Raw genomic sequence first — 26,515 nt, 5'->3', positions numbered from 1 at the left:
GTAACCTTTTCACACTGCTGTCATATACCGACATTTGTGAATGGGAGACTCCAGGGCATCCTTGCACACTGGCTCTGTGATGTGTGAAAGAGGAGAAAAGGAGAAAGGGAACAAATGAGAATTCAAAAGCATCCTCGAAAAAAGGAAGAGGAAAGGCCAGAGGGGGCTGAGAATCAAGTTGGCGTGATGTCATGGAGAACATCCTAAAACTAGACTCCTCTCTGCCAGAAGCCAGGAAGGAGCTGGAGAAGCAGGTTCAAGATCTGAAGGGAACAAGATCAAAGCTGAGAACTAACTGACAGCACCAGGAAACAGGTAAGTGATTCAAAGAGGAAAGAAAAATCACACATTTCTGATGCAGGTAATTATTAAAGGAGGGCAAACTAAATTAGCAGTGGGAGTAACGTGTGTGATACCTCAACTTTCTATAAAGCCTTTCAGAAAAAAATTGGGAAATCTGTAGAACAGGTAGGAGAAGATGCAATTCAGTAGGCAGGGCAGTATAAGAAGGGATTAACAGAGGAAGAAAGAATGGTATAAAGATCTGATGTGAGGAAAGGAGCTGCCAAGCTTACAGATATACAGAAAATTTTCTTATTTGCTGCCTACATGACCTTGCCACCCTTTTAAAATCCCATGCCTATTTGTTGACCAGAATGGAATATGGCTGCAGAACTGATATCTGTTCTATTAATTTAGAACAGAACTCTCAATTCTGTATTTTCTTGCAAGAGTAAGTGAGAAGTTTTCAATATTTAAATAGCTCAGTCAAAGGAAAAGTAAACAACATAAAAGCCATGAAACTATTTATAAGGAAAAAGCAGGAATGAATGTCCTACCTTGAGGAGTGTTAATGAAAACATGCAGATTTTGTTGTAACACATTGCTTGTTATTAGTGATCACTGATCAGCACCTAGCTAGACTGAGCCTGATCATTAAGAAGGAGATATGACTGTCCATAAAAATGAATTGATTTTATATTCTAGAGTATGTCATCAATTCCTGTGTTGCTGTGTTTTTAAGGAGAATATGCTGATACACTGACTTGTGAACACAACCATGATCTTCACATTTTAAGCAATAAAACGTTACGACATCTTCAATACTTTGAGTACACAGGGAAGACAGGAAACTTCTGTTGTCCTGACATGGCTCTGAACCCAAGTGTGGTTCCTGTGCAGAGGAAGCGTTAAGCAATAGGCTAAGTGAGAATCTTTGCAAAGAGCTCTCAGCATAAAGGGAGCATGGAGAAGGCAAGCCCTGCACATCTCCATCTGAGCTTCTTTTCAGTGACAAAGGAAGAAGCTTAATTAGAACAGGAAATAATGCACATTATCATCATTACAGAGTTATCATTTTCCTTTAAAAAAGGAATGAGCTCAGAGAAGACAATTGATAAAAGCCAGAACAATCTAGCCTTAACCAAAATGTGAGTTAATACTTGTGGTGCCCAACTATTTCTGTCACCATCAGATGTCACCCAGCCCTTCTCCCCCACACTGTGCTGGTTTGGATTTTGTGACTCTTCTTCGTTTTTTCCTGCACTTTCTTTTCCCACTCCAAACTTCTCCTGTCAAAAAGCTGTCAGTTGGGAATTAAAAGGGGAACAGTATTTTTCACGTAGCTTCTGGGCAGGTTACTTGACACTGTAAAAGCAAAAACATGAACCAAAGTGTTCAGCTATAGCCAGTCTGGGCACAAGTGAGAATATACCTTTTAATGAGCCTTGGGAGGATGGCAGTGGAAGCTAATTTCATTGTTATAATGCCTATAGGTACAAACATCATGATAGCACTCTGCTAGCACTTTCTTGTCTGTGTGAAGGGTAATAAGGTGGAGTTTGTATTTTCTTACTTGAATTGATTGAATACACATTATTTGTTTCATAATATTGACTGCACTCTCGCTATTTCTCTGCTGGGACTGCCTTTAACATTCCAAATTAATAAGCTACTTCAGCGCCCATTTATAAAATAAATCTATATAAAAGAAATCAATCTAAGGAAGGTTTTTCCTCAGTCCTGCATCTTGCCTCTGAAATTACAGCTCAGGCTGTAAATAGGCAATAGTCACTCCTGCACCTGTGACAGCAGCCCTCCAGGCCAGAACACGAGAATTTAACATTGTTTGAACAGGAACTCTCTTCCTCCCTTTGGGATGAACAGCACAAGCTTCATACAGCTCAGAAATACTGGATTCTACATGCCCAGAGAAGCCAATTGTAGGTCACACAGCAAGTTCACATTGGATTGATGGTAATTAACAAGACTGGCCTTTTTACTGGAGATACAAAAACAAATCACTGTCTCACTTAACAGTTACAACCCCTCTTTAAACATATCTGGAATAGTTTCTCTGTAATATCATGGGGTGTGTAGAGTGGATTCCTTTCCCATCTGCTAAATAAATTTGTTTTCATTATTTGTTTCTATTAGCAACTACAACTTACTAGAAACCACAGAGCATTCAAAGACACACAGTCCTCATTACAAATAAAATAAAGAAGGTAAGAAATAAATAATAAAGAATGAAAGGGAGAAGAGGTAAATCTTTAGAAGTGTTCATGTTAATTGGTTGGTTATATTCTTTTATGAAACACTTTATACACAAAAGTGGCATTTCTTTAAGGAACAGTAACATTTAGACAGTCTGAATCTTCAAATTCAGGCCCTGGTTTACATGGCCACCCCACACAACTGTGTGCAGGGCACAGTTCTGACTCAGTTTTAACAATCATATATACAAACCAACACTTGTTTTCTCTCCTTGCTAGATTCAAAGATCTTATCAATAACACATAAGATTTTTTTTGGCTGGGAGGTGTGAAGGGAGTTATAAAGATGAGCTTGAGAGAAGGGAGCCCAGCAAATCAACTGAGGAAGGGTGTTCCAGTAGTGAGAAACATCTCATAAACAGCTGTTGTATTTTATTAGCATTTACTTGGATTGCTGCATTACAAATAAGTGGGGAAGATCCAAACACAACAGATAAATAATGCTGATGAAGTCTTTTCATACACCCCACAGACTATGGACTGCCATGACCCTCTTTTTTTCTGCACAGAACCCTCTAGAATGGCAATCATACCTCAACTGTGGCACTAAAACCATTTTTTGTTTTACTGTTGATTTTTTGAGCAGCATTGTTGTCAGACACAGTCAGCACATTTCCCTGGGACCAACACTGCCATACAGGATGCTGTACTAAAGCAAAGGTATCCCAGACTACTGAATCTCTCTTAAGACAGAAATGGATGGAAATCAGACAAGTAAGCAATACAATTTGGTATGATTCTTCTCTTAGTGGAGATCAAAGCTCTCTGCTTTGTTATCTTTCCTGCTGTACTGCTGACTTATATTGGCTATTGATATGCTTTTCTTCCACTAAAATGAATCCTGAAAATATTCTTCCTGGTTAACTGCTTACTGTTTAGAAAGTTAACATCTGCCAGGGTATAAAAGTGCATTTTGCTGAAGCTGAGCTGTTTCAGCAACATAAACAAGACAACCTCCAGAGATAGAGGCAGTATCTTTCATCAGGTCAGCCAGGTCAGCTGCCCGGCTTCCGGGATACATGTGGTAAATTGCTCTGAGCTCTGTATTGCCTTGGTTCACCCAAAAACCTAGTGCCTTCACGTGTCACATCTTGACTGCTGCCTAATTCAAAAACAATGGCAATTTGTTAGCTGCAGCTGAGGCTTAATGGACAGATCTCTGGGAATTAAACTGTCATCAAAACATACTTAAAAAAAAGGAAGAGCCCTGTGCCAGAAGAATATTAATTGCTGGAAGGAAGGCTAAAGAAAGGCTTATGCACACACTGGCCCCTAGACAGAAGATAGGTGGTTTTGCAAGGTTGCTTATGTTTCTTATCTCTGTGTAAAGATAAGAATCTGGGACTTAGAAACTCCTTCTTCTCAAAGAGTTCCTGTATCTTCTTTGAACACTTGAAATGAAGTGTAAAAACTAAATCTGACCTCTGCAGTATTGTTATGGAACAATGGACTGGAGTCTGGATGTGCATCTCCTGTGGAAAATCAGCAGCACCGCAGGAGTCCAAAGTTTGACAGAAGCCCACAAACCTGTAACAGGCCAGTGGCAGACCTGCTCACCCTTTGTTGCTAAGCACAGCAACATCTCTCAGTGCTTTCAGGCTGTGTCCCCTGCTTTCTCCTCGTGTCATCATCTCATTAGCAGAAGTCTGCTATTTCCAGTCAAATGGCTCGAAAATGCATATCCAATAACAATCTTTTTTTCTGTGATGATTCTAAATTTTAATGATTTACACTGAGAATGGTAAAATTATCTTTTGAGACCATAAATATACTGAAACATTTACATTTTTTTCTATGTAATAGTGTAGCCTCTTTCAAAGATTCTGCTGAGATCTTTGCAAATGCTTTTAATAGTATATCAGTTTTATTACTTATTTATTCCTCAACCTGAACAAGAGACTCATTAGATTTAAATCCTAAAGAAGCTTCTGAAGACACGTTAGTTTTGCAGCACTGCTAGATTTTCTGTGATGCTGCTCTCTAAAACTTATTTCCACTTCATTAAGAGCAAAATGGATATGAATTCAACCATAATTGAGTGGAAATTGAGGTGTAATATCCATACTTGGCATAAAATTATAATCACATATATGTTATTGACACCTTAATAGCCTTTAGCTATAAGCAAAGAGAGTATGAGTGTTAATATGAGTTATAATAGCCAAGAAAATGAGTGTGAAATTGTTAGTCTGTAATGGGCTACACTGTTTTAATGTCAAAATATGAACTAAAAAAGCCCAAACTCTGCTGCCATTACTACCTCATTATCCTGATAATTTATACTTTTCACTATGGTTTTTAATTTCCAAGTAATTGACTTTGAAATTCAAACTGAAGGAATCAATTAACAGTGTGAACTAGAACTTAAATGAGGACTAGAATTTCATTACATTAGAGTCAGAGAATAACATGCAGTTTGTATTTCATGTGTGGAGATACTAGTCAGAAAGGGAGTTTCAGTCTTTTATAGAAGCTACCTAGCCAGGTGTTGGTAGGTGAGACAAGGGTCACAAGCAATGAGTAAAGCACTGATCTGCAAGCACAGCAGCATGTTACAGGGGTGGAAGTGCAGAGATAATGGAGCAGCTGCCACAACTTACAGTAGATTACATTTTGCAATGGAAATCAAGCCAAAGAAAAGAATGCACCAGTACAAACAAAAAAAGAACAAGCAAAAAAGTAGTAAGTGAAGATATAGACTCAGTTTCACAGTAACGTTGAGCAAGGGGACAACAGCAGGCTGGATATTAAGAGCATGTACAGAAGTGGAAACCATTGCAGCCAGTAACCTCCATTCCTGAGCAGTGAAAGAATTGGCCCAGGAAACTGCCAGATTTGCATTACAAGCTTAAAACAAAGATCCCCATTCAGCATCAAGCGATCCAGTAGTGAGAATAATAAATGGAGAACCACTTATTTAATGAAGGGAAACAATGTGGATGCAATAAAATAGCCTTTGAAGGAAAAAATAAAAAAGATCAGAAGCAAGGAGACAAGTACAGAAAACAGAACAGGCTCACAAACAGAGCCTGTGACAAGCAAAACTGCTTGCTTGGCAAGATACCTGTATTTTTAGACAACAAGGATATAACTCTCTAACTGGGCTTCAGTAAAGCATTTTAAAAGTTTCATGCATAACAAGATTAGAATAGAGAAGTAAACAGATGAACAAGTAGAAGAGAATATTAATGGCTGTGTTGGTGCAAGAACCATTGGGATGAAAGAAGGTGAAGAGTTCCACAGGAGCAATAATCTTGGGATCAAACTTCAATGTTTTCATTGTATAGCTTGGCACAAAAGTAGAACATCAGCCAATAATACAAAGAACTCACATAAATCTTGCTGTTTGGAGATCAGGATCTTACTGGAAAATAGTTGCTTCTTTCATAGCCAGGGCAGAAACAGGCACTTTGGAGAGAAAGTCTATCTAGAGATGTCTAACACAGTCCCTTCTTACCACACTGTCTGTAGAGAATGTCTAGGTGACTTTATTAAGCGGCCTAACTTTCTGACAGCTGAACTATGCTACTTAGTGGATGGCTTAACAGATACATGTTACAGAGAAAATAATTCCTGAAATGCATGAGAAAAAAACTATATATGTGTACACATGGGAGAAATTCAGAGTTTAGCTTGACCAGACTAGGTGTTCAACTCTAGCTAATTAAGGGGTTCCCTATATAAAGATAATCCAGACTTCTGCTCTCCAGCAAGGCTGCTTGCTTTCACAGGGCAATATGGTTCAAATAAGCTTTGCAGGGTGAGGTTCAGTGATTCAAGGGCCAAAAAACATCTGCCTCTAGTTTGCCTTTACAATGAACTTCTAGACTGCAATGTTGAGTTTCAGGTGAAAAACAATAAAGTACATTAGCTTTTAGTAGCCACAGGCAAGATTCTTACTGCTGAGACACATATCTAGGGAGAGAATTATGAAATTACAACATAAATCCATTTTCTTACTGAACTCTGTAGTTCTCAGTGATTTTTCATCTCTGACCTGTGTGTTCTCAGAGCTTAATGACAGGTGCTACATAAGGAATAACTAATGCAACTTACTAATGTAATTTGAAGCATACTACAAACCCTAAAATAAGCTTTTCGTATAGCATATAAAAATATATTCTTTTAGGTAGCCATCAAAACAAAAAAATGACTCTATTTTAAACTAGAAGATTTTTCATGGCTTTTGTGTAAAGAATCATCTGTCCCTATGTGTTCTGCTCTGCAGCACAACATTTGGTGGTATCTACTACTACAACTCAGTATACAACCCTTGGTCACAAAGAAGACTCACTTCAGCTAAAATTTCAAGTTTCAAGGTCCACAGTAGAAGAAACTTCAAGGTTGAAAACCAGAAAAAAACCACACTGATCATCTTATTTGCCCTCCCGCTTGTCTCCCCCCCTTTCCACTAGATCACTTGATAATCTACTGCAATAAGACAGGAGATAGGATCTCGGCAGTTTTAAAGCTACAACAGTGCTTTCTCCATACTCACTTTTGGCACATGTGGATTAAATTCTACTGCTCTGTGAATAGCTTCTACTGCATTCATCTCTGCAGTACTCAGCCCTCGCCTTGAGGCAGCCTCTGGAGAAAATCTAGAAAAGCAAAGAAGAAAACACCGGGTCAGAAATGCTGGTAGGAAAAGGACAGAAAAGGAATTAGACCATGGGCCCATACAAGCAAACTGAATCAATTTCCTGGGCTCTCCAAATTTCTATAGTAAGTGGAAACTAAACGATCTATTATGTCAAGGACAATGAAAATCCCAGCAGAAGTGGAAAGCATGTTTGTAGCTAGTCATGGCAGGAAGTCAGTTGAAACAGTCAGTTCTTTCTCTGTCACTAATCTAAATTCGCTCTAGGTACCTTTTCTAAGGGGCATATTCAAGGCTGAAGTTGCAGAAAAAAATAAAAGTGAAAAAACCCAATGCCAAATCATTGTTGGAGGGTTTCTATTAAAAACAGGTTTGGGGAGGTTTGAGGGAGGTCCCAACCCAATGCCCCTGGGTCAGGTTGGGATGGAAGCACGATGCAGCAGCAGTAGCAGGTGGTCTACTGGCCGCAGCACCATTGAAGGTAGCATGCCCAAACTGTGGGCGAATCGTCTGCCCCAGTGAATGAAAAACCAGACCATGCAATCTCTTTCTCACCTCACACCCCACGGCTAACTCCAGAGCTGTACTTGGCAGGCAGACACCACAGGGAAAGCTGTGACAACCTTAGCCCTGCCCTCCCAAGCTGGAGTCGCTGTGTAGGGAGGAAAGATGTTGCAGTAGGTACTGGCGATCTACAGGATAAAAAGAATGAAAGAAAATTACTTAGATCTTGATGTGTACATACACTTTAAAAGCAAAAACTGTCAGGATGTCAGTCAAGAAAATGGCTTTCCACTCTACTTGCTTTCCAACTTTAGGGAGGCATTCTGACCCTCAGGTGCACAGACACAACTCCTGCCTGGGATTTGTGTGAAGGCATCTGAGAGCGGAATTGGGATTTTTGAGCTCCATCTCACAAAGAGCTGAGCACACTTTTGGAACGGGCTGGTGCTCTCAAGTCCACAGGCAAAAAGTAGATGTGCTCAGCACCTTGGAAGGTTGAGACCCAAGAGATAACCATAACAGGAATGAGCAGATATTTGTGTGTCTAAAAATATGAACAACATCTACCTCTCAGAATCCCTGACATGGTAATGCTAAATGCACCTGCCACTATCTAAGCAGTCTTCTGACAGCTTTTGTAAAATGACGTTATTGTCAGTGTATCCACATTTATTTATTACCTTTTTGGGATCAGGTTTATGGAAAGTTGAAGATGTTCAGCCACACAGCACCTTTAGTTGAATTTTCATCATATTGACTAGAAAGCCAACGCACACCCACCACAGCATCTTTAATTGTATATTCATTATACTACCTAGGTAGCTAAAAGTCACCCAGGTAGTATATACACAAGTGAAACATGAAGGTATTTCTCTTCTTTTCTTCTTCTCTAATATTTGAAGTGCAATGTTTATTCAATTTTTTTCAGATATAAACCAATTTTATAAATTTCTGCAGGACTGAACTATCCTGCCTACTCAGCAGATTGTCAGGGTGTGGGCTCAGCTAAGAAAAATCTTGAGTTAAATCAGGAATTTCGCTGGAGAGTGGTTCTTATGCACTTACTTGTCAGAGACAGCTCTGGCTTTGAGCAATGCAGCTGTGTAACATATTGTTGCTGATTTTGGTAAGCTTATATCTGTGGAAAAGAAAGAAAAAAGTAAATATCGGAACCCTTAAAAGTCTGCAGACAGAAAAAAGTGTTTGATACTTCAAAGTATGCATGGGATGTACAAAACTATTAAGTGAATTCAGAGTACATTCTGTCCTTGGGACTCGTACTACCATGTTGCATGGATTTCAAACTTCCAAGTTAAATATATATACTTTAAAACTCACAATAGTGAATTGCTATTTAAGTAGCAAAAGAGGCCATAGAGAACTAAATGTCATGTCACAAAGAGTGACATGACAGAGATATAGTGAAAGAATTCATACTCTATTTCACAAACATAAAGGTAACTGGAAAATGTGTTTTTTTCCATAGTTTATGAAATATCTAAGAAATACATGAGGGCTCTTTTATCCCTCCTGTTTTCACCAAGCAGCAGTTGTTTAATACGCATACGTGGCAACTATACAAGTTAATACAGACATCTAAGTGGATTTTACATGCAACTAAAAACTATTAGTTAAAGATCAACAAGAAATAAGGTGTTTTGTCTCTTAAAGAGATTTTGAACAAAAATACTCATCAGTCTCTGGCCATTTTATATTGTCCCAGATATGAAAAGCAGCCATAACCCTGACAAAACCCATTAGTACAACTTTATTTATTTATTCTCTACCAGCAGACTGGCACAAAGCATACAAAGAGTAGTAATCAATACTGCATAATAAATCTTAACCATATATTTTTTCTTACAGATACGAGAACAACTGTTACACTAATGATCTACCTAACAGACATACTATATGCTGATGAAAATATTCCAGTGTTAAAATGTTAAAGATTATGCTTAAAGGAAACAAAACAAACAAACAATAAAACCCAACGCTTACAACTGGATTCTGCACACAGCACACTGTCTACTCAAGTAAAACCCAATTGGGTACTAAGTTATCAGAAGCATTATGCCTAGAAATAATACTAGAGCTTCCTACAGTAAATACTGAAAACACAAGGCACTGGACTAGGCCAACTGTAAGAGTGGAATCAGACTACTGCTCTAGGAAATACCTGTCCCTCAGTTTGTCAGTAAAGGTGAGGCGTACAAAAGTTGTTGGGGGCTACCCTATGATACACTCCAACTTAATTTCACAGGACTACTTAACTGTAGTTAACTGTAGTACAACTGAAATCATTAAAATCGACAGCATGCAGAGCAGACTAGGTGAAAGATATGTTAGTTACTGCATTAACAGAAGCTGGCTAAAAACACATATAGAACAACTTCAGTGACAGCAGGAGAAAATGTTTCTAAGGACCTCCAATAGCTCTCCTTATACCAGGTTTTTCTCAGCATTAGGAGTTAAAGCCATTTCCAGTAAACAGAAACAACGTTTTCCCAAATACACCAGTCTTTATTTTCCAGTTGAAGGTTCATTTTCAATCATAAATGGACTGAAAGGTATCTTTCTGAGTGCAAAAGGAAACAAAATACAAAACACAACAAAAAAACCCAGATACTCCAATGATATGCAGTCATTCATATAATGTTTTAAAATTCAATAAAAGTTTTAAAATTGCTCAGTAGAATATCATACTTTCCCTTTACAATTGAAGTGTTTCTGTGGGCCAGTAAGTCACTGTTATCTCACAGAAAATATTTTCTCCTCCATCAGTTCAAACCTAGCAAATTCCTGCCAAAGCAATGGGATTTTTCAAGAGAATGCTGTGTTTAAATCTGACCACTCGTGTTCAAAACAACAGAAATGAATAAAATACGTTGTTATTTTAACAATCCAAATGAATTAAAGTCTGAGAAAAGATACATCTGCTCCCTGTCCACATCCACAAAGAACACTGGGGGAGAAGAACAACTGCTTAGGTGAAGGGCAATATTGGCACAAGGACAAACAGTTGAATGTGAAGTTTAAACTGGGGATTAAAAGAAAGTTTCTGGGAAGTGAAGTTGGTAGGCAGGTTTGCAGGTAGAATAATGGGACAAACAAAATACCTATATACCATTTTATAAAATTGTATGCACTATAATTTTAGGATGGAGCTTTCTCAGCTCACGGGAAGTGTAATATCATGTAGTGAATGCAACAGCAGGCAACCTCACTTCCCCAGGAGGGCTCTTCCAGAACTGTGCTCCTAATAAGCAAGCAGCAGTTATTTGAGGATAATACCTACAGTCCCTTGGCAATAGAATACATACATACAAATGTCCATGTTTATGTTGCTGTGGAGATAGTGATCACCCTTGCTAGGTCCATGCTTGCTTCACTCCTGCGTTATGCTTTTTGCTTGCTCCATATTGGACTACGTATATTTAGTTCTTCTATATCTTGGCCTGATTACTGTAATACTTTAAATTCCTCATATAATTTAGGTTTCATTTCCTAAATTGCACTCTCATATTTTAGAAAACAGCATAAAACAATTATGCCTGGTTACAACTTGAACTTAGCAAAGGAATCGAGTCTAAATTAGCCCTAGGAGATAAGTCCCCTGTCAGGAACTAAAGTGAAGGTATTCATAAATGAGTGTGTCCAGCTCTTCGAGCCACCTGGGAAAATATCATCACATATACTATTTTCCACCCTTCTACTATTACTTGTGGAGTTCTCACCATGTGCTGAAATATGTGACTGTGATTCTGTTGTTGAAACCATCAAGACATTTTTGCCTAGTAAGAATTGACATAGCAATCTTAAAAAAAAAAAAGACTCTCCTTCTTCTTCATTGTTTTTATCTTCAAACTGAATACAAAATAGTCTAGACTTAATTAACAACCAATTTTTTTGAATTAGCCTCAGTCAGCTTTTGGAAGGGCTGGAAAAGTGAATCCTCCCTAGCTGTTTGCTTCGTAAGTGGCTGTTTTTGAGAGTGAACTAATGGAAAAATACTATGGATAGAGACCTGCAACCATAACACCACTATTTCCCTGATCATGATATCCAGAGTATAGCATAAATCATCTACATAGGTCTTGGGGTTTATGATTCTCTTAAAACAGCAAGTACACCTAGAAATGATGAATCTGAATACAGACTAGGGCAGCATCCCTTAGTCAAGTCACCAGAAAGCCCCAAGTATGAAAAGATGAGCATGTTGCAATTGCTTTAATCGTAAATAATCAAAAATCTAAGTCACTAATCAGTAATTATTCCCCCCCTACTTTTTTATCCTAAAGGATACATTATTCCCAAGTCAGCAGTGAGGATTCCTATGGACTTAACTTTGGATAGGTGAGTAGTCTTATCAGTGTTAAGAGGCCTTAAAAATTTACTGAAATAAGCCACAAATCTTGACCATATTTTGCATAGTTAAGAGCATTCCAGTCAAACTGTGAGTCCTTCTTTGTACAGTACTGGAGTCTACATTTAAGCTACCAGATTCATTCATACATTTCTAAAAACGTAACTGTTAATTATATTAATAAACCGGAAAAAGTTTTGTGAAGACATAAAAACAAACCAACAAAATAAAAGATGAAATAAAAGACAGGTATTGTGCTATGGCTCGGTGGTGAACTCCAGTGCTGATTTTCTCTCCCTCAGCTTGTCTGCAGACTCTGGTGTTTAAGTGATAGGCCAACACTTGCCTTGTCAGCACAGAACTCCCCCAGATCTCTGCACCTGCAGACTAGATTGTCAGCTCTTGCACAGGTGGTAGAAGGAATTCCTTGTGGGAAAGACTGAAAGTGGTCTAATAAATAAATATGTGTCAGCTGGATGAGTGACGACAAAAGAGAGATGCAGTCATCTATAAAGACACAAGTATTATGTAAGGATGTGAATTAAGCTGATAAAAATGGTTAAGACAATAGCAATGGGATAGAATTCAATAATGGAAAATATTAACTGAACCTCAGGGGAAAAACACTTTGTCAGAAGATCTGCTGTCTTGTAGCATTATCTCCTACAAGAACAGTCATTGCCTGGGCCCTTTCTCCGCAAAAAAAAACCACGTTAGAAACAATGTTGGAAGGAGCAAAACTGTGATCACAACAATATAATGTTTACTTTGGGCTTGCAACAACAAGCAGTTCTGATTTTCTGTAGCTTTGACATTCTTCCTCACTGGTGGGAAACATCCCAATCAAACAAACACTTAGCCACAGTGTACAGTAAGGCCTTCATTTTGATTCCCTGAAAGAACAGGAAAGGCATTTCAGCACAAATGAGGAGTGTTCTATTTTGCCATGAGCACAACTAGCTCTTCAACTGTTCAGATAAGGACATATCTTGAAGTCATTGCTGGTTGTAAATATGTCATAGCTGAGATGAACATCTTGGTGGCCAGAGCCACCTTATATGTCTATTCCCTTGATTTTACCGTGCTCAATCTTATATGCATCTAAAGGGGAAGGAACCGTTTATCCTACAGAAGACTTAAAAGATCAAGATCACTGCAATTAGTTCAGAAGCCTCAAACGTAATCATACAGCTAAAAAGCCAATCAGTTGGTAAGGACAGAAAACTGATGGAAAGACCAAGTAACAGGTAGCAAGTGATTTTGAGATAAAGAAACCAGTTCTCAGATGCAGAAACTGAAGAAGAAAACGTAAGGGAAAAAAGGACAAACCATTCTCCTGATACTCCTGTTATCCAAACTGGAGGTGTTACCTGATTTGCATTTGAGATGGTAGAGTAGGCTTGGTTTGACTTTAACTAAGAGGAACTTAACAGCTCTCTTTCAAATAAACTGAACTATTACAAAATACCATGAAAGGTTGCTTCCATACTGCCACTTGCTATATCTTTAACTCAGAAAAAAAAACTTTCTTGCACTAGAATGGAGAAGAAACATCAAGTTAGCTCCACCAGGTAGAAAATCTCTTCAGTAGTATCAGACATTATCATGGTGAGTAATGAAACTGATGGCCTGCAGCTGTGATCTCAAATATGTATATATACACAAAAGCTCTAGAGACCATAGCTGATATAAATGAATACTCCATCTAATTAGTTGATTATCTATTTACAAAAGAAATGCTGTGAAGTTTGATGTAATTAAAATTACATATTTCATAAGTTGTAAGGACACAAAAAGGACAGACTATAAAAAGTAGAATAACCCTGAATGTGCTGCATTCTAGAAAACTTATTTCTCTACATTAACTACTTGGATTTCGAAACAGTAAAGGTCCAAATTCCTTTTATGCTTGACTTTCACAGGAAAATCTGTCAAAATAATTCTGCAATCTATACTCCTAGACTGAATAAGAATACGATCAATTCCTGATCATCATGCATATTCCAAGACAAATACGACTGTTTCTAATTGTTTATTTCTAAGGTTTGCATTTTGATTTCACACTAACTTAAGAGCAGGATTGTTTGAAGTAAGCAGTTACCAAATAAAAGTGTAATAGTGTGGAGTAGAATGAGACCTCTTCAAATAAAAAGATAATAATAATAATAAAAAAAAACCACAACAAAAGACAGAAACCAAACAAACAAATCAAACCCCTCACACTTTATTTCTATGTATATTGAGTTCTAAATTCTCTTTTCTAGTGATCCGAATTCAGAACTGTCTATATGGTGATGTGATTCTTCTCCTTTGCAAGTGCTTAAGTGAAAGGAGAATGACGATAAGATGTTCCCCCTGCAACCCAGAAGGCTTAAAGTCTCTTTGGTAAAGACCGACTTTAAAGAAATAAGAAAACAAGGAGCGGTTTAGGGAGCGATCACTGCATCAGTACAACTACATAAATGGGCCTCTATCCTTTCTAAATTTTACTTTCAATTATCAGGAAGGTCTGAGTTGTCACACAACGCTCAAGTTACCAGAGAATAACAATCAATGGACCTGGCTGTCCAAGGAAGTTAATAAACCGTTTGTTCTAAGCATCACAACAAGCAGATCTACTCCACTGAAAAACAATCAGTTTAAAAAGCAAGGGAAGAGCAGATAAACATTATCTACTGTGAACACCAGAAGCTTATTCCATCAACATGAGTCTCTTCAGCATCCATAACTATTTCTGCTGTAAACAACATGGATGTGTGTCAAAACAGAGTCAAAACTTCTTTTAGAATTCAACAGTATTTAGGTCATCTGCACTCTATTGACAGGCACTGAACTCTGAAACTATAATGATGTAGCTCTGCAGCAGTGCATGACTTCCCTCTAATGAGGCCCTTTTTCCATGAATAATGAGTATAGACATCAGCTCTGTTGCCAGGTGCACAATATAAACACTATTTAACACACAGCTTTTGGTAAAGCAGTGTGTCTGCTTGCAGAGGCTGAGGTTTTGCACAATGTGTTCTAATGCTTTAACTCAGGGTGGGAGCAGGCCACTCAAGAAAATAATTTGTTCACATGTTATCGAAATACAATAAGTCAAGTTTGGTCCCAGTCAAAAAAAAAAAAAAAAAAAAGACAGTGGAGTGGGACCAACAGAAACTGTAGATGGGAAAGCATAAATGAGTTCATTGTTTTATAATCCAATAAATCTTACAACACATGAAGCTGATGAGTTCTAAAACGAGCTGAGACTCCGTGAGATGAGCCTTCTGAGACTCACGAGCTGTAAGAGTCATGCTGGTTAAGCCTGTGCTTGTGGAGTCTTCGTGTATACCAGCATATACAAATACCTCTGCTTATATAAGGCAAAGAATTAGATGAAAATGCAAATAGATAAAGTAAAAAGAGTTTTAGTTTGAAAAATACACATCTGATACATTTATAACCTCAGTTTTGACTAACATCAGATGCTTCTGAGAAAACAAAATTCACCTTCCACAGTTTTATCACCTTCTATAACACAAAGTGCTACCATGATATTGTTTAAAACTAGAGATCAGCTCAGTATGCAAAAGTAGACCTAGCACAGGAGCTTAATCTGAAATTTGGGAAGGCTGATTTAATTCCCTGTTCTGCCATAGGTCTGCTATGTCCCAGAGCTATTATTAGAGAACTACATTAAAGAGTAGGAGGTGTTAAAGTCCCACTGTGCCTGGGGCAGAAAAATAGGCATTTCTATTTACTTTCTTTCTAATGTGCCAAAACACGTGGGGAACTACATCTGCATCACATACCATGTTACCACTTCTACTGCAGATTTTTTCAACCAAACTAAGCATAACCAAGATCTCTAGCAGAGTTGCTACTGCTGCTGGATGGCAGTACTTAAAAGCCCAAGTAACACTTTGATCTTTGCCTAGAATGATTCAACTCCAGAAAGAGCTGAAAACATTCCATGTTGGACTGGTAGCAACAATTGCTAACAGTTGCAAACACTTCCCTTAAAATACCTCAGCTCAGCCATAGGCTGAAATTTGGCAGGTTGACCATGTTAGCGGCAAGTCAGCAGTCAACTGCTAACCTCCTTAAAATTTATCTTAGTTTACTAAGCTATAAAATGTTAGAAGAAAGCAGCTAGTACATATTAAATGGAACCTTTGGCTTTTTTTTTTTTCTTTTCATTTATACCCTCTAAAGATTCTTTGTTCATCAATTGTACTTCTCAGTATTATGATGAACTTACACATTATCCTCTTGCCACAGCTCCGTGTAATTATATGGGGCCAAGTAGTGCAGCTCACAGGGAAAACCTTCTGTATCTATGGGCTCTTATTCTGTTTGGCATTTTGGCACTCAAGCAGAGAAAGTTCAACAAAGAGAAGACAGAAGCCACAGAAAAAAGGGGAAAGTGGAAAAGGTGGTAAGTGAAAAAGAAAAGATGGCTAAGACAGGAACTGTAAAGTGGGTGAGAAGATATATTATGACCATCACTGCCCTGAAAAGCCAACCTGTACAGGTACATCTACATGGGGTAGAGATGAAATTGAGAGTGAGTAGCACTGGCTGAACAAGGAGCTTCTGGTAGGAACTGGGAGCAAAAGAATGCAGAAACTTGCTGTGCAAAACAGCTGAAGTAGAAAGAAGTTCAGTAGACAAATAGGAAAGATCAGCTAAAGACAGAATGAAAAGGATGGCAGGTTTTTCAGAAGAACCAAATAGAGTGGCCAAAGTACTGTGAGTATAGGTTCCAGGGCCCATACTGGTCGTCATATTTAAGGAACACACGAAAATCTGTAAATCTAATAATTAAAAACATTTTAAAGGCTGCAAGATATAGCTAGAGAGTTAATATCAAGATTCATATTGTTTCACTTAATTCAGTCACTTTGTTTGCATACTATCATCTAGTTTTCAGTTGTGTAACTGGATAATACTCATTTCTTAATCTTCCTTGCCATATTCTAGCACACAGAACGACACTTTTCTGAGGACCATCTAGGAACAAAACAGGAAATTGATGGCTGCAGCATTCTTGACTCAATTTTTGCAGAACTTACCAAGTGGACAGTGAGTAAACTGGGGAAAATAAGAGTGACATTGCTAAGGATGATTAATGTTGCTCAAGATAACTGGATTCTATTCCTGTTTCTGTCCCAAAGTTTCTACACAATACTAAGAAAACCCATTTAACTTAACAAAGTATGCCATTTGGTGATTTTTACCCAGTCCATTCTCTGTTTTAGGCTGTAAGAAGAGGTGTGACTTAAACAAAGAAAGTGACACATACTGCATTAGGCTAATGCTTACAGAAATACTGAAAATGAAATGAGAGTGAAAAGTTCACCAAGTCCACTGAGCTTTCCAAGTTTTCCCCCTAAGATATGAAGTTTGCTACTCACTGGGCTGCTGTGAAGTGAAATCAATTAATATCTGTAAAGTACTTGTATGCAACTTAGTCAACATTCACGAGAAGTCCACATGGGAACAGATAATCCTGTCTTCAGACAATGTTTGAACAGCATGCAATGAAGAGTTTGCTGAACCTGAACAGTCATTCTTTAAACATCACTGAAGAGCTTCTAGTAAGTGAATTCCGTTATTTTGTATAAAGCAGGGTTGGCAGGAAAAAAATTTAATGCATAATCTTAGGAATAAGGGCTGTGTAAAAGGATCTAGGAAGCTTGTGTGAATCACCTAAATTACAGTATTTCTTAATTTTTAAAAGCTTGACTAATGAATAATGCTTTTGTGTGCTTTAGAAAATAGAAAAAAACCACAGATAAAAAAAATAAATGTATACATATATACATATATATGGACTTACCATCATACTTCGCTAAGACTGCCTGGACATCCGCATATGCTTGCAGTTCTAACAAAGCTTCTAGCAGGTTTTCATGGATATTGAACATGCTGAGAAGAGGAAATTCCTTCATCAACTAAAATCAGTAACACATGAAAGGGTTAGATTATTAACATGGAAAATGATTTCTTGCTCAAAATGCACTGAAATAACTAACATCAAGTTAAAACCCCTCTGCTTCCTGTGTTCTTCTCTCTTTCCCTGAGTTCACTATTATCTCAAAAATTTTTGAGCTCTAAATGGACACTGGGTCAGGTTTCTTGACAAGACATGCTTTGCATAACACACAATTAGTCAAACCCAAGTTCTGCTGTCTGAATGTGCAACTATCATACTATTAACAGGTTTTGTTCTTCAAAATGAAAATGGGTTTTCTTATTGCACTGGATAAGAATCTTCCCCAGAATAACTCTGGTATATCAGTAGTAAGCAATCCAGTACTTCTCTGGCATATCAGTAGCAAAAATAGAAATTACACTGAAGAAAATCAGAACAAAATCAAATGACAGAAGCTTACATACATGCAGCTATATTTATTAAGTGCATTATGATTTGTAATCATGGATACTTTAAAAAACAATTACAATAATGGCCAATACTAGCAGTAAAAATAAAATAAAAAACCAACAATAATATAAAAGGCATAGATTATACAAATCTAACACTGTGAGTAAAGAATCTGTCTTGCATGGCAAGCTGAATGAAGAGAGTAGTTAAATTAATGTAATCCTCTTCCATGTAAGTGCCTTTAACTTTGTGAAATGTCTGAGGAATATCAAGAATTTGTTCTTAGACATCTTCCATTTCAAAGTCTGCACAGCTCCAAATGACAGAAGGTCATTTTCTACTGCATCTCCTTTTTGAAACCACACTTACTAGGAGCATCATTTTTACTGCTTACATGATTAAACATATGTATATTTATTATCAGAATGGTTCTCCAAAGAACTGAAATGTTACAAAAGCCTTGCTTCCTCACGTCTTCCTTATGGTTGTTCTATTAGTACTGTCTATGTGACGTATGTTATGGATGGCCATAATGCTCCTAGTCTTAATGGCTGAAGATGAACCTGTGAAGATGAACCTGCACAGTTTGCAGGCTTTCCTCCTTCTTCAGTTTTCCAAATAATGGACTTACTGCTCGCTTGTCTTTATGAAGAGTTTTGACCATTAAAAAGTTTGTATACTTGCTCATGAAGAAAAATAACTGCAGGTGAAAATTCACATAGCTGGATTCCACAGTTATGGATCCAGCACGCAGTTTATCTCTTTTCATTCTTGTCCATGCTCACTATTGCATATTTAACAGTCGAAACTACTACTTGGCAGGAAAAATCATGACAGAATCTGGTCCTACGTAAAAAGTGATTTAAAGTACAGAATGAACATATTGCAAACAAGCCCCTCCAAGGGATTAAGAAAGATTATCCCTGCTCACTGGGAATGAATAATGGCTGGCAGAACAATCTTCCCTCCATCAGCGAAGAAAAGGGAAGAGCTGCAGCTAGTTACAGATGTACTATGGCCGGTAAAAGTTCCTACTCTGGTTCTCTTTGCTTCTCACTGACATCATTCACTGATTTTTTTCTACTTTGGTTCTGTCAGAGTGATAAACCTCGCCTAAGACAGCAGCGGAGTAAAGGTCACTGCTTGGACTAGAAGGCCTCTGAATTTACACGTGTTAACAGGGGTTTCAGCTGGGAAAGGTTGAATGTTAAGAGTCTGAGTCAAAATGAACTCAGTTAAAATTCAAGCTACAGAATTAAAACAACTCTAAATAGCCACTCAACTATTCTAAACTTGACTGTGCACAAATGACAACACAACTGCTATGAAAAAAAATTAAATAAAGTAGAGGATGAGCTCATTATGTCGGTATATAGCTTTTACTGCAAATGATTTTCAGTCATGGTGAAGACCTAGTTTTTGAGAAGCTTCCCAGAAAGTAAAGCCAATTAGATGGAAGCACAGCACGACAGGTCACAATTTAGGCCTCACGGTGAGAGGAAATGCTGGGGAAGTTAAAAATAAAAAAAAATAAAGCCACAGAGGTTACAGCATCTCCTGCTGGGCGCTGAGGGCAGGCCAAATACCGCGTCACGTTGGGGAGCAATGGAAAGCTGACTGTGGGCCGGCTCCCCGCTGCTCCTTCACAGATGGGGAGCAGGGCTGGCCCATATTCCACACAGAGCATTAAAGACAGGCACGCCATCTGGGAGGGTGAGGTGAGGAAGGCACCCTCACGTTCCAGAAACCCTCGCAACACTGGGCTTTTCTTTGGACTCCAGTTTGGGGCACACACCTGCCTTTGAACCCAAAGATGTATTTTCTGCGGTGTTACAAACTGGAGGAATTGTGCAGCTTATCAATTTTAATTCTTACTATCCTTGCTGTAACAGACAAATGTCGACATTTTGGTGGCAGCCACTACACTCAGAAGACAAGATAAAGGCTCTACTGTCACTTTTCTCCGCACCTTACTATCTCAAGAGACAGTCACCAAATTCAGCGCTCAAGATTTCTCACCAAAGCCACTGAACACTGCTTAGGACTGAGGATGTCATTCTAACACTTGAGTTAGTTGGACTCTTGGCCAGTATGAAAGAGCTGCACTTCTCTGAGCTAAGCTTGTTTTCATACCATATGAAAACCAACACAGCATGGCCACGAATCCTTAAAATATAGGATGATTAAACAGATATCAAATATCATACTAAATATATGCTCATAAGGATTCTATCTGGAACTTGCATTGGTCAAAATGTTTTCTCTAGTGCATTAACCCATATTCTGTTCCAATTGCTCTGTGAATTTGGGGGGAAATAAATACATCAGTAGTGAAACACTTATTTGAAAGATTCATTAGCTATACTGCAAATACACACAAATGGTAGCTTTCACAGATAATTCATTATTATTATTATTTATTTTGTAGATAAATAACATTCTGGGAGTATAAGTTTGCAGAAAAATTCTGGAAATAAGACTGACACAATTGGAGATCTTATCACAAGTCCCAGGAGGGCTGTATTTCCAGACTCACCCCAATGTATATTGCAGGGTGTAGGTTCAGTGATTTTGTGATGGATATGAAAGAGTGATGATGACAAAAAGTGCTTTACGGTACGAGGAAATCCCACTCTGATTTACTGGATGAGGAACAAGTTACATCTCCCAAAGAAGACTTTAATGAAGAGGACTCCCTTCCCTGAGAAAATTTCCATCATCAGCATTTTCTCATTTAGATATAATTTTTAAAACATTTTAAAGGAATGTAGCTGTAACTGCTATATCTGTTTTTTTTTTCCCTGTGATGACAATAACCTCATGTATCAATTAGCAACGGCACATTATTTGTGTAGGGAACAGCTTGAAGTTATAGTTTATGCCTACGAGTAAGCCATGGGACCTGAGAGAATACAGAGGTGGAAAAATGAATGATCTTATACATAACCTGGTGTTGACACATTTATTCTCTATTTGCATTGCGGCTTACAGATGGCCACATATTTTAAGGGCAGTGCACACAACCGTTCATTGCTGCTTATGCTCATACATTCACAAACATAAATATTTTAAAATCAATGGTTTCAAGTGAATGCATTCATAAATATGGAAAGCAAATGCACTTTAAAACGAAGAAACAGCAACAAACAAGTTCAGTGGAAACAGTGAAATTACTTCAACTTTAGCTCCCATCTGTTACCACCGTGTCTATCTGAAATGGTAAAATCTGTCTCCTAAAAGAGGATTGACTGAAGCTGCCATCTTCCAGGTGTGGCTATCAACCACCACTGAAAACACAAGCACACAGCACGGATAGTATTGTTAATTTCATCAGTACTTTGCATAAGTTGTTTTCTGGTATATGACTTACAATCTGTAAGTGCTGTTAACCAAAGAAAGCAAAAAAGGCAAAAGATCAAGCCATTTTTGAGCAGATGAAAAAGAAACCCTAATTTTCTAGGACTTTATTACCTACGGCTGAAATTTTAGATGTCTTAAACTTTGTCTGAAGCTTGCCCTAGGCTTGAGGCATTTGAGACATGTCACTCCAAATGGACTCAGTGATGTCTAATAGAAAAAAATTATGTTTAAGGTTTTCTCTGGTCAGTTGACCAACATGATCTTTTTCCTTTATTCAGCCACTTTTCCCACAAAAGCTGCAGAAATGTATTATCTTCTTAACATTCTGTTCTGCTCACAAATTTCACTGAATCTGAATGATGGCTCAAACATTCCTTCTGCAGAAATTGAGATTTGATTATATAAACTTTACTCTTAGAACATCAAGCTAAAAATGATCTGGTAAAGAGTGTTGTTGTAAACACTCTGATACTGAAGCTATCTGACAGCCAACCAAACACACTAGAGCTCATTTGCCAAGTCGGAGAATGGAGATCAAAAACCCCTGGCCAGCTCACCTGGCAAGGCGAGAAGAAATGTCAGCAAAGGTTAGCACGCAGAAAAGCTCCAGTTCACATTAACTTTGGGGTGGAATAGTTATAAAATTCAGCTGATATTCAACTTCTAATTTGGCAAATGCAAAATCAGCTCTAGTGTCCCAAAATATTTATGGACAATGTGTCTTTCGTTCGAAGTAGGATCCGACATTAAAGAGAGAAATATCTTACCCACTATGTAAACTCTAAGGAAATGTGCTAGAACATGAGGCCTGTATGTTCTCTCTTAACTGGAGGATTAAAGACTTCAGAGTAAGACTTCAGCACTTTAAGGAATATAATTATGAAAATGCTTTTACTTGAACTATGTAGTAAAAATGCACATTCCAGGAATTAAGAGAACTTTAAAGGCAGATGTGGCACGAAACCAGAAGAGCAGAAGTTGCTCCAGATGTACATTTACTACAAAATAATCACATCGCATAAAAGCAGTATGAGAAACTAATAATTTTTGTTACATCAACCATCAGCATAAAGCATGAAAATGAAGTCATCACTCATAGCCCTCTTCAGAAAAAAACACTTCATTGACATCATCCTCGAGTACTTTGCAGAAATTTTCATAATTTTAGAGGTAGACTCTGAAATGAAATTAAAAGAAGGAAATGATCTAGTAGCTCAAAAACAGGCTAGGAGATTCTGGAGAGATGGATGAACATAATTAAAGGACATACAAAGCCCTTGGACAAGAAGTGATGCAAAAGGATTGACAAAAAGGAGTCCAAATTAGCAGAGTCCCTGTAAGACTATGTGACTATGTTCTGAGTTTATACTCTGCCTTAACAGAATCACAGTGTTGGAAACTCTGTACATAGAAGCCCACTCCCATAGGGCTGTAGCACCTCTCCTATGAAGACAGACTGAAGGAACTGGGCTGGTTCAGCCTGGAAAAGGCTGCGGGGAGATCTCATTGTGGCCTTCCAATATTTAAAGGAAGTTTATAAACATGAGTGAAATCAACGTTTTTTACAGGGGTAGATAGTGATAGGATAAGGAGGAATGGTTTCCTCAAGGAGGAAAATCTGTATTAGGTGTCGGGGGAAAGTTTTTTATTGAGAGAGTGGTGAGGTGCTGGCCCCAAGAGGTTATGGATGCTCCATCCCTGGAGGAGTTTAAGGCCAGGTTGGATAGGATTCTGGGCAATCTGGCCTAGTACTGGCTCTAGCAGTTAGTAACCCTGCCTGCGGCAGGGGGGTTGGAACTTGATGGTTGGTCCTTGAGGTCCCTTCCAACCCAAACCAATCTATGATTCTGTGAAACCCTTGGATATATACATTACATATGATGAAAAATCAAATGTGGTTGCCTGTTCCACACAGGGCTTGATAATGCAAACTATATGCTCAGCAAGATGAAGACACATTTCAACAAACTGTCAGAAAAACAAAAACTGACACTGCAGTACAGCCTTAGCAGAGGAAACAAGTATTCTGCTCTGCGGGACATATGCTCAACACACAGGCATTTCATTCCATTTGGGTGCAAGATGCCCTTAAGTGTATCAGACAAATATTGTGAGAAAGGTCAAATGTTCTGCTGGAAAAATGCGTATTTTCGATACATGCTAAAAAGTCCATCTCTTATTGTAGTTACCCAGCTGTAACAATTTGAAACACAGTTTATATGAAATCTGTTATCGGGCTTAAGTGATAGTCACCAAATTTCTAGGTTTGAAGGTTTTGCATAGGATCACTGCCGACAGAAAGTGAGGGGTCTGACTCACATGCAGGTAAAATGAATGGATAAACAGCATTAGGGCAATCCCAGGCACCTCTGTTTTACTTTAGAGTCCATTCTAATGAAGGATATTCTACTGTTATTGCAGAATTTCTGTGTCTGAACAAGAATTAGCTGAAGACACTCTTATGTAGTGGAGACTGGCAAATGTCATGATTCACAGGAGTAGAGCTTATCTAAAATGTAAAAGGTAGCTCTCAGTCTCTTGAACTCAGAAGAATTTTTGCTTCCACTTTTAATAAATGACACTTTTAACAAATGCTACAGGTTTTAATAAAGTTAGCATTGCATTCAAGGCAAAGAAGCTTGCTTCGCCTGACCTGTGTAACACATGCCAAAGACTGACTCACTAATCCTTGCCTAAAGCACAGAAGAATTTGGGACAGACAGTAGGCATGGACGCAAGCAGCTGCAGAAGTTGCATTGTTAAGTTGCTAGGGATCATAACATCTTTATTAGCAGTCAGGATTCTTTTCTTTCACTAGGCTTGACAATACAAGGTGCAGAACACTGTTCTGGTTCTGAGCAATCAGCAATGCACACAGAAATACAGAATTCAAGAGAATGTTGAATAGAAAAGAGCATTCAAAGTCAAATACAAGAGGTTGCCAGGGAAGCATGCTAGATTTACAGAACTGGCACACCAGCAAAAACCACTAATGCTGTTGGTCATAAAAAGATAAAAGCCGAAGCGTATCATCAGAGTTGACTCAGCACAGTTGAGTACCCTGTTGATGTCTCCATGTGACAATACCTTTTAAAACACCTGAAAAGTTCAGGGCTGCACAAGTCTTTAAAGAAGTTATCATGCAGCACACCGATAAGCACTCAGCTCTCTAACAGTGCAAGCTGCACTGGCACTGATGGTTCCTTGCTGTGCTTTGTGACACAAAATATGCATTTTAGACACTGCAGTTGGTGACTGAGACAAACGTACAAACATACCCAAGTGAAATATCTCTAGCAAGATTCTCAGAGCTAGGTCCATAATAGTAAGAGCTATTTCTCAGCAGACAGGACTGATGCCAGAAATAAAATAAAGTGTAATTTCTGACCCTTAAAGAGTGTTTGGTTTTCTAGCCTCCAGTGCTGAGGAAAGACCTGGAGAGTGTCTTCCTAAATGCTACTTGTGGCTAAACAAAGCTGCAAAGGATGTAGCAAGCAGCAACTACACTACTGCCTGGAAACATATACTTGCTAAGACTACAAAGCAGCTTCCAGGGAATTGCAGGGCCACAGTGTAGGAGATAAAAACATCTTGAGGAGAACAGGTTTGTTTCATCTCTCTAAAAAAGAAAATGATTGAGACCTGCTCACTCCATTCATTAGCACGCCTTCTGCCTGCCTCCCTTCTCTTTTGTAAACACACATCACCCTTCAATGAAAGCTTGTTCCACAGCCCAAACCTTCTCCAGAACAATCCTACGAAGCTAGAACTGATTTGACAGTTCAGTTTCTTGCACTGTGTGCTTCCACCTGGATACTCAGTGTCTCACTCGAGGGAAATTCAATAGCACAGACAACTACTGCTCCAGTGCCTGCCAAAGAACAGAAAAGAGCCTTTGCATACCCTCCACACATCTTGGCTTCCAATCAATGAAAACATAAAATGTACACCCAGCATAGTTTTCTTCTCCTGTAAAGATGAGGGAATCAGCAGACAGCAAAAAGCAATCCTTGCTCCTGAGCACCTAGTTTCTTGTCTTATTTCTTATTGAAAGCAATAACATCCCCAAGTAAAGATTAGAAATACTGAAGATTTCCCACAGTCACCACTACATCCTTTCTCCTCTGCACATACCAAATTTTCCAGCATTGTTTGGAACATGCTAGTTTAAATCCTCCTAACACAATCAGCCTAACAAATGAAACAACCAGCACTGAAGATTTTTTCCTCTGGGATGGTAAAAGAGCTGGTTCCCTCGCAAACCATATCATGCTCTACATAAAGAGGAATAAAACTGGAACAACTCTGGTGACTAGGCTGGAGCTATTCCAACAACACGCTAATCAAAATGAGCTCATAAGTTAACTCAATATATACAAATAGTGACAGCTGCTGGTTTCTATAGTGAAACATAGTAAATAGTTATCATCAGACATATAAGCAAAACCAACACCTATGTGTACTTAAATGACAAGTTTCCATAAAAATTACAGGTTAGTCATTCTGATTAATTCTACTGAACTAAGTGAATGAAATCAGAGCAGCAAAATCAACAAAATGATGCAATCTCAACATCAATCACAGAAGTGACAGATGCCTATTTGGTTTCAACAATAGAAGAAATAATTAAAATATCCTCAGTAAGTACTAAATAATATGATTTTCTATTGACAATGTAATAAAACCAATTACCCAAAATCTTATTAAAGTCACCAGCAACTCATTTTCTTTTCATTAAGGTGTTTTAAGCAGGATCTCTC

General features: G+C 38.2%; 1 protein-coding gene across 1 annotated transcript in view; it reads right to left on the bottom strand.

Moving 5' to 3' along the window:
• ST7 (suppression of tumorigenicity 7) overlaps positions 1-26,515 on the bottom strand; it is a gene marked incomplete at both ends in the record, with an annotated part of 132,888 nt that overhangs the window by 10,395 nt on the left and 95,978 nt on the right. The window contains 3 exons of the mRNA XM_079534631.1: positions 7,054-7,156; positions 8,725-8,797; positions 17,850-17,964. Coding sequence (XP_079390757.1) covers positions 7,054-7,156; positions 8,725-8,797; positions 17,850-17,964 — 291 coding nt within the window. The remainder of the gene's footprint in view (positions 1-7,053; positions 7,157-8,724; positions 8,798-17,849; positions 17,965-26,515) is intronic.

The sequence above is a fragment of the Tetrao urogallus genome (genome assembly GCF_951394365.1).
Source record: "Tetrao urogallus genome assembly, chromosome: 1".
Classification (NCBI taxonomy): Eukaryota; Metazoa; Chordata; class Aves; order Galliformes; family Phasianidae; genus Tetrao; species Tetrao urogallus.
The sequence above is the reverse complement of the archived record's forward strand: the minus strand, read 5'-3'. Positions and strand labels throughout refer to the sequence as shown.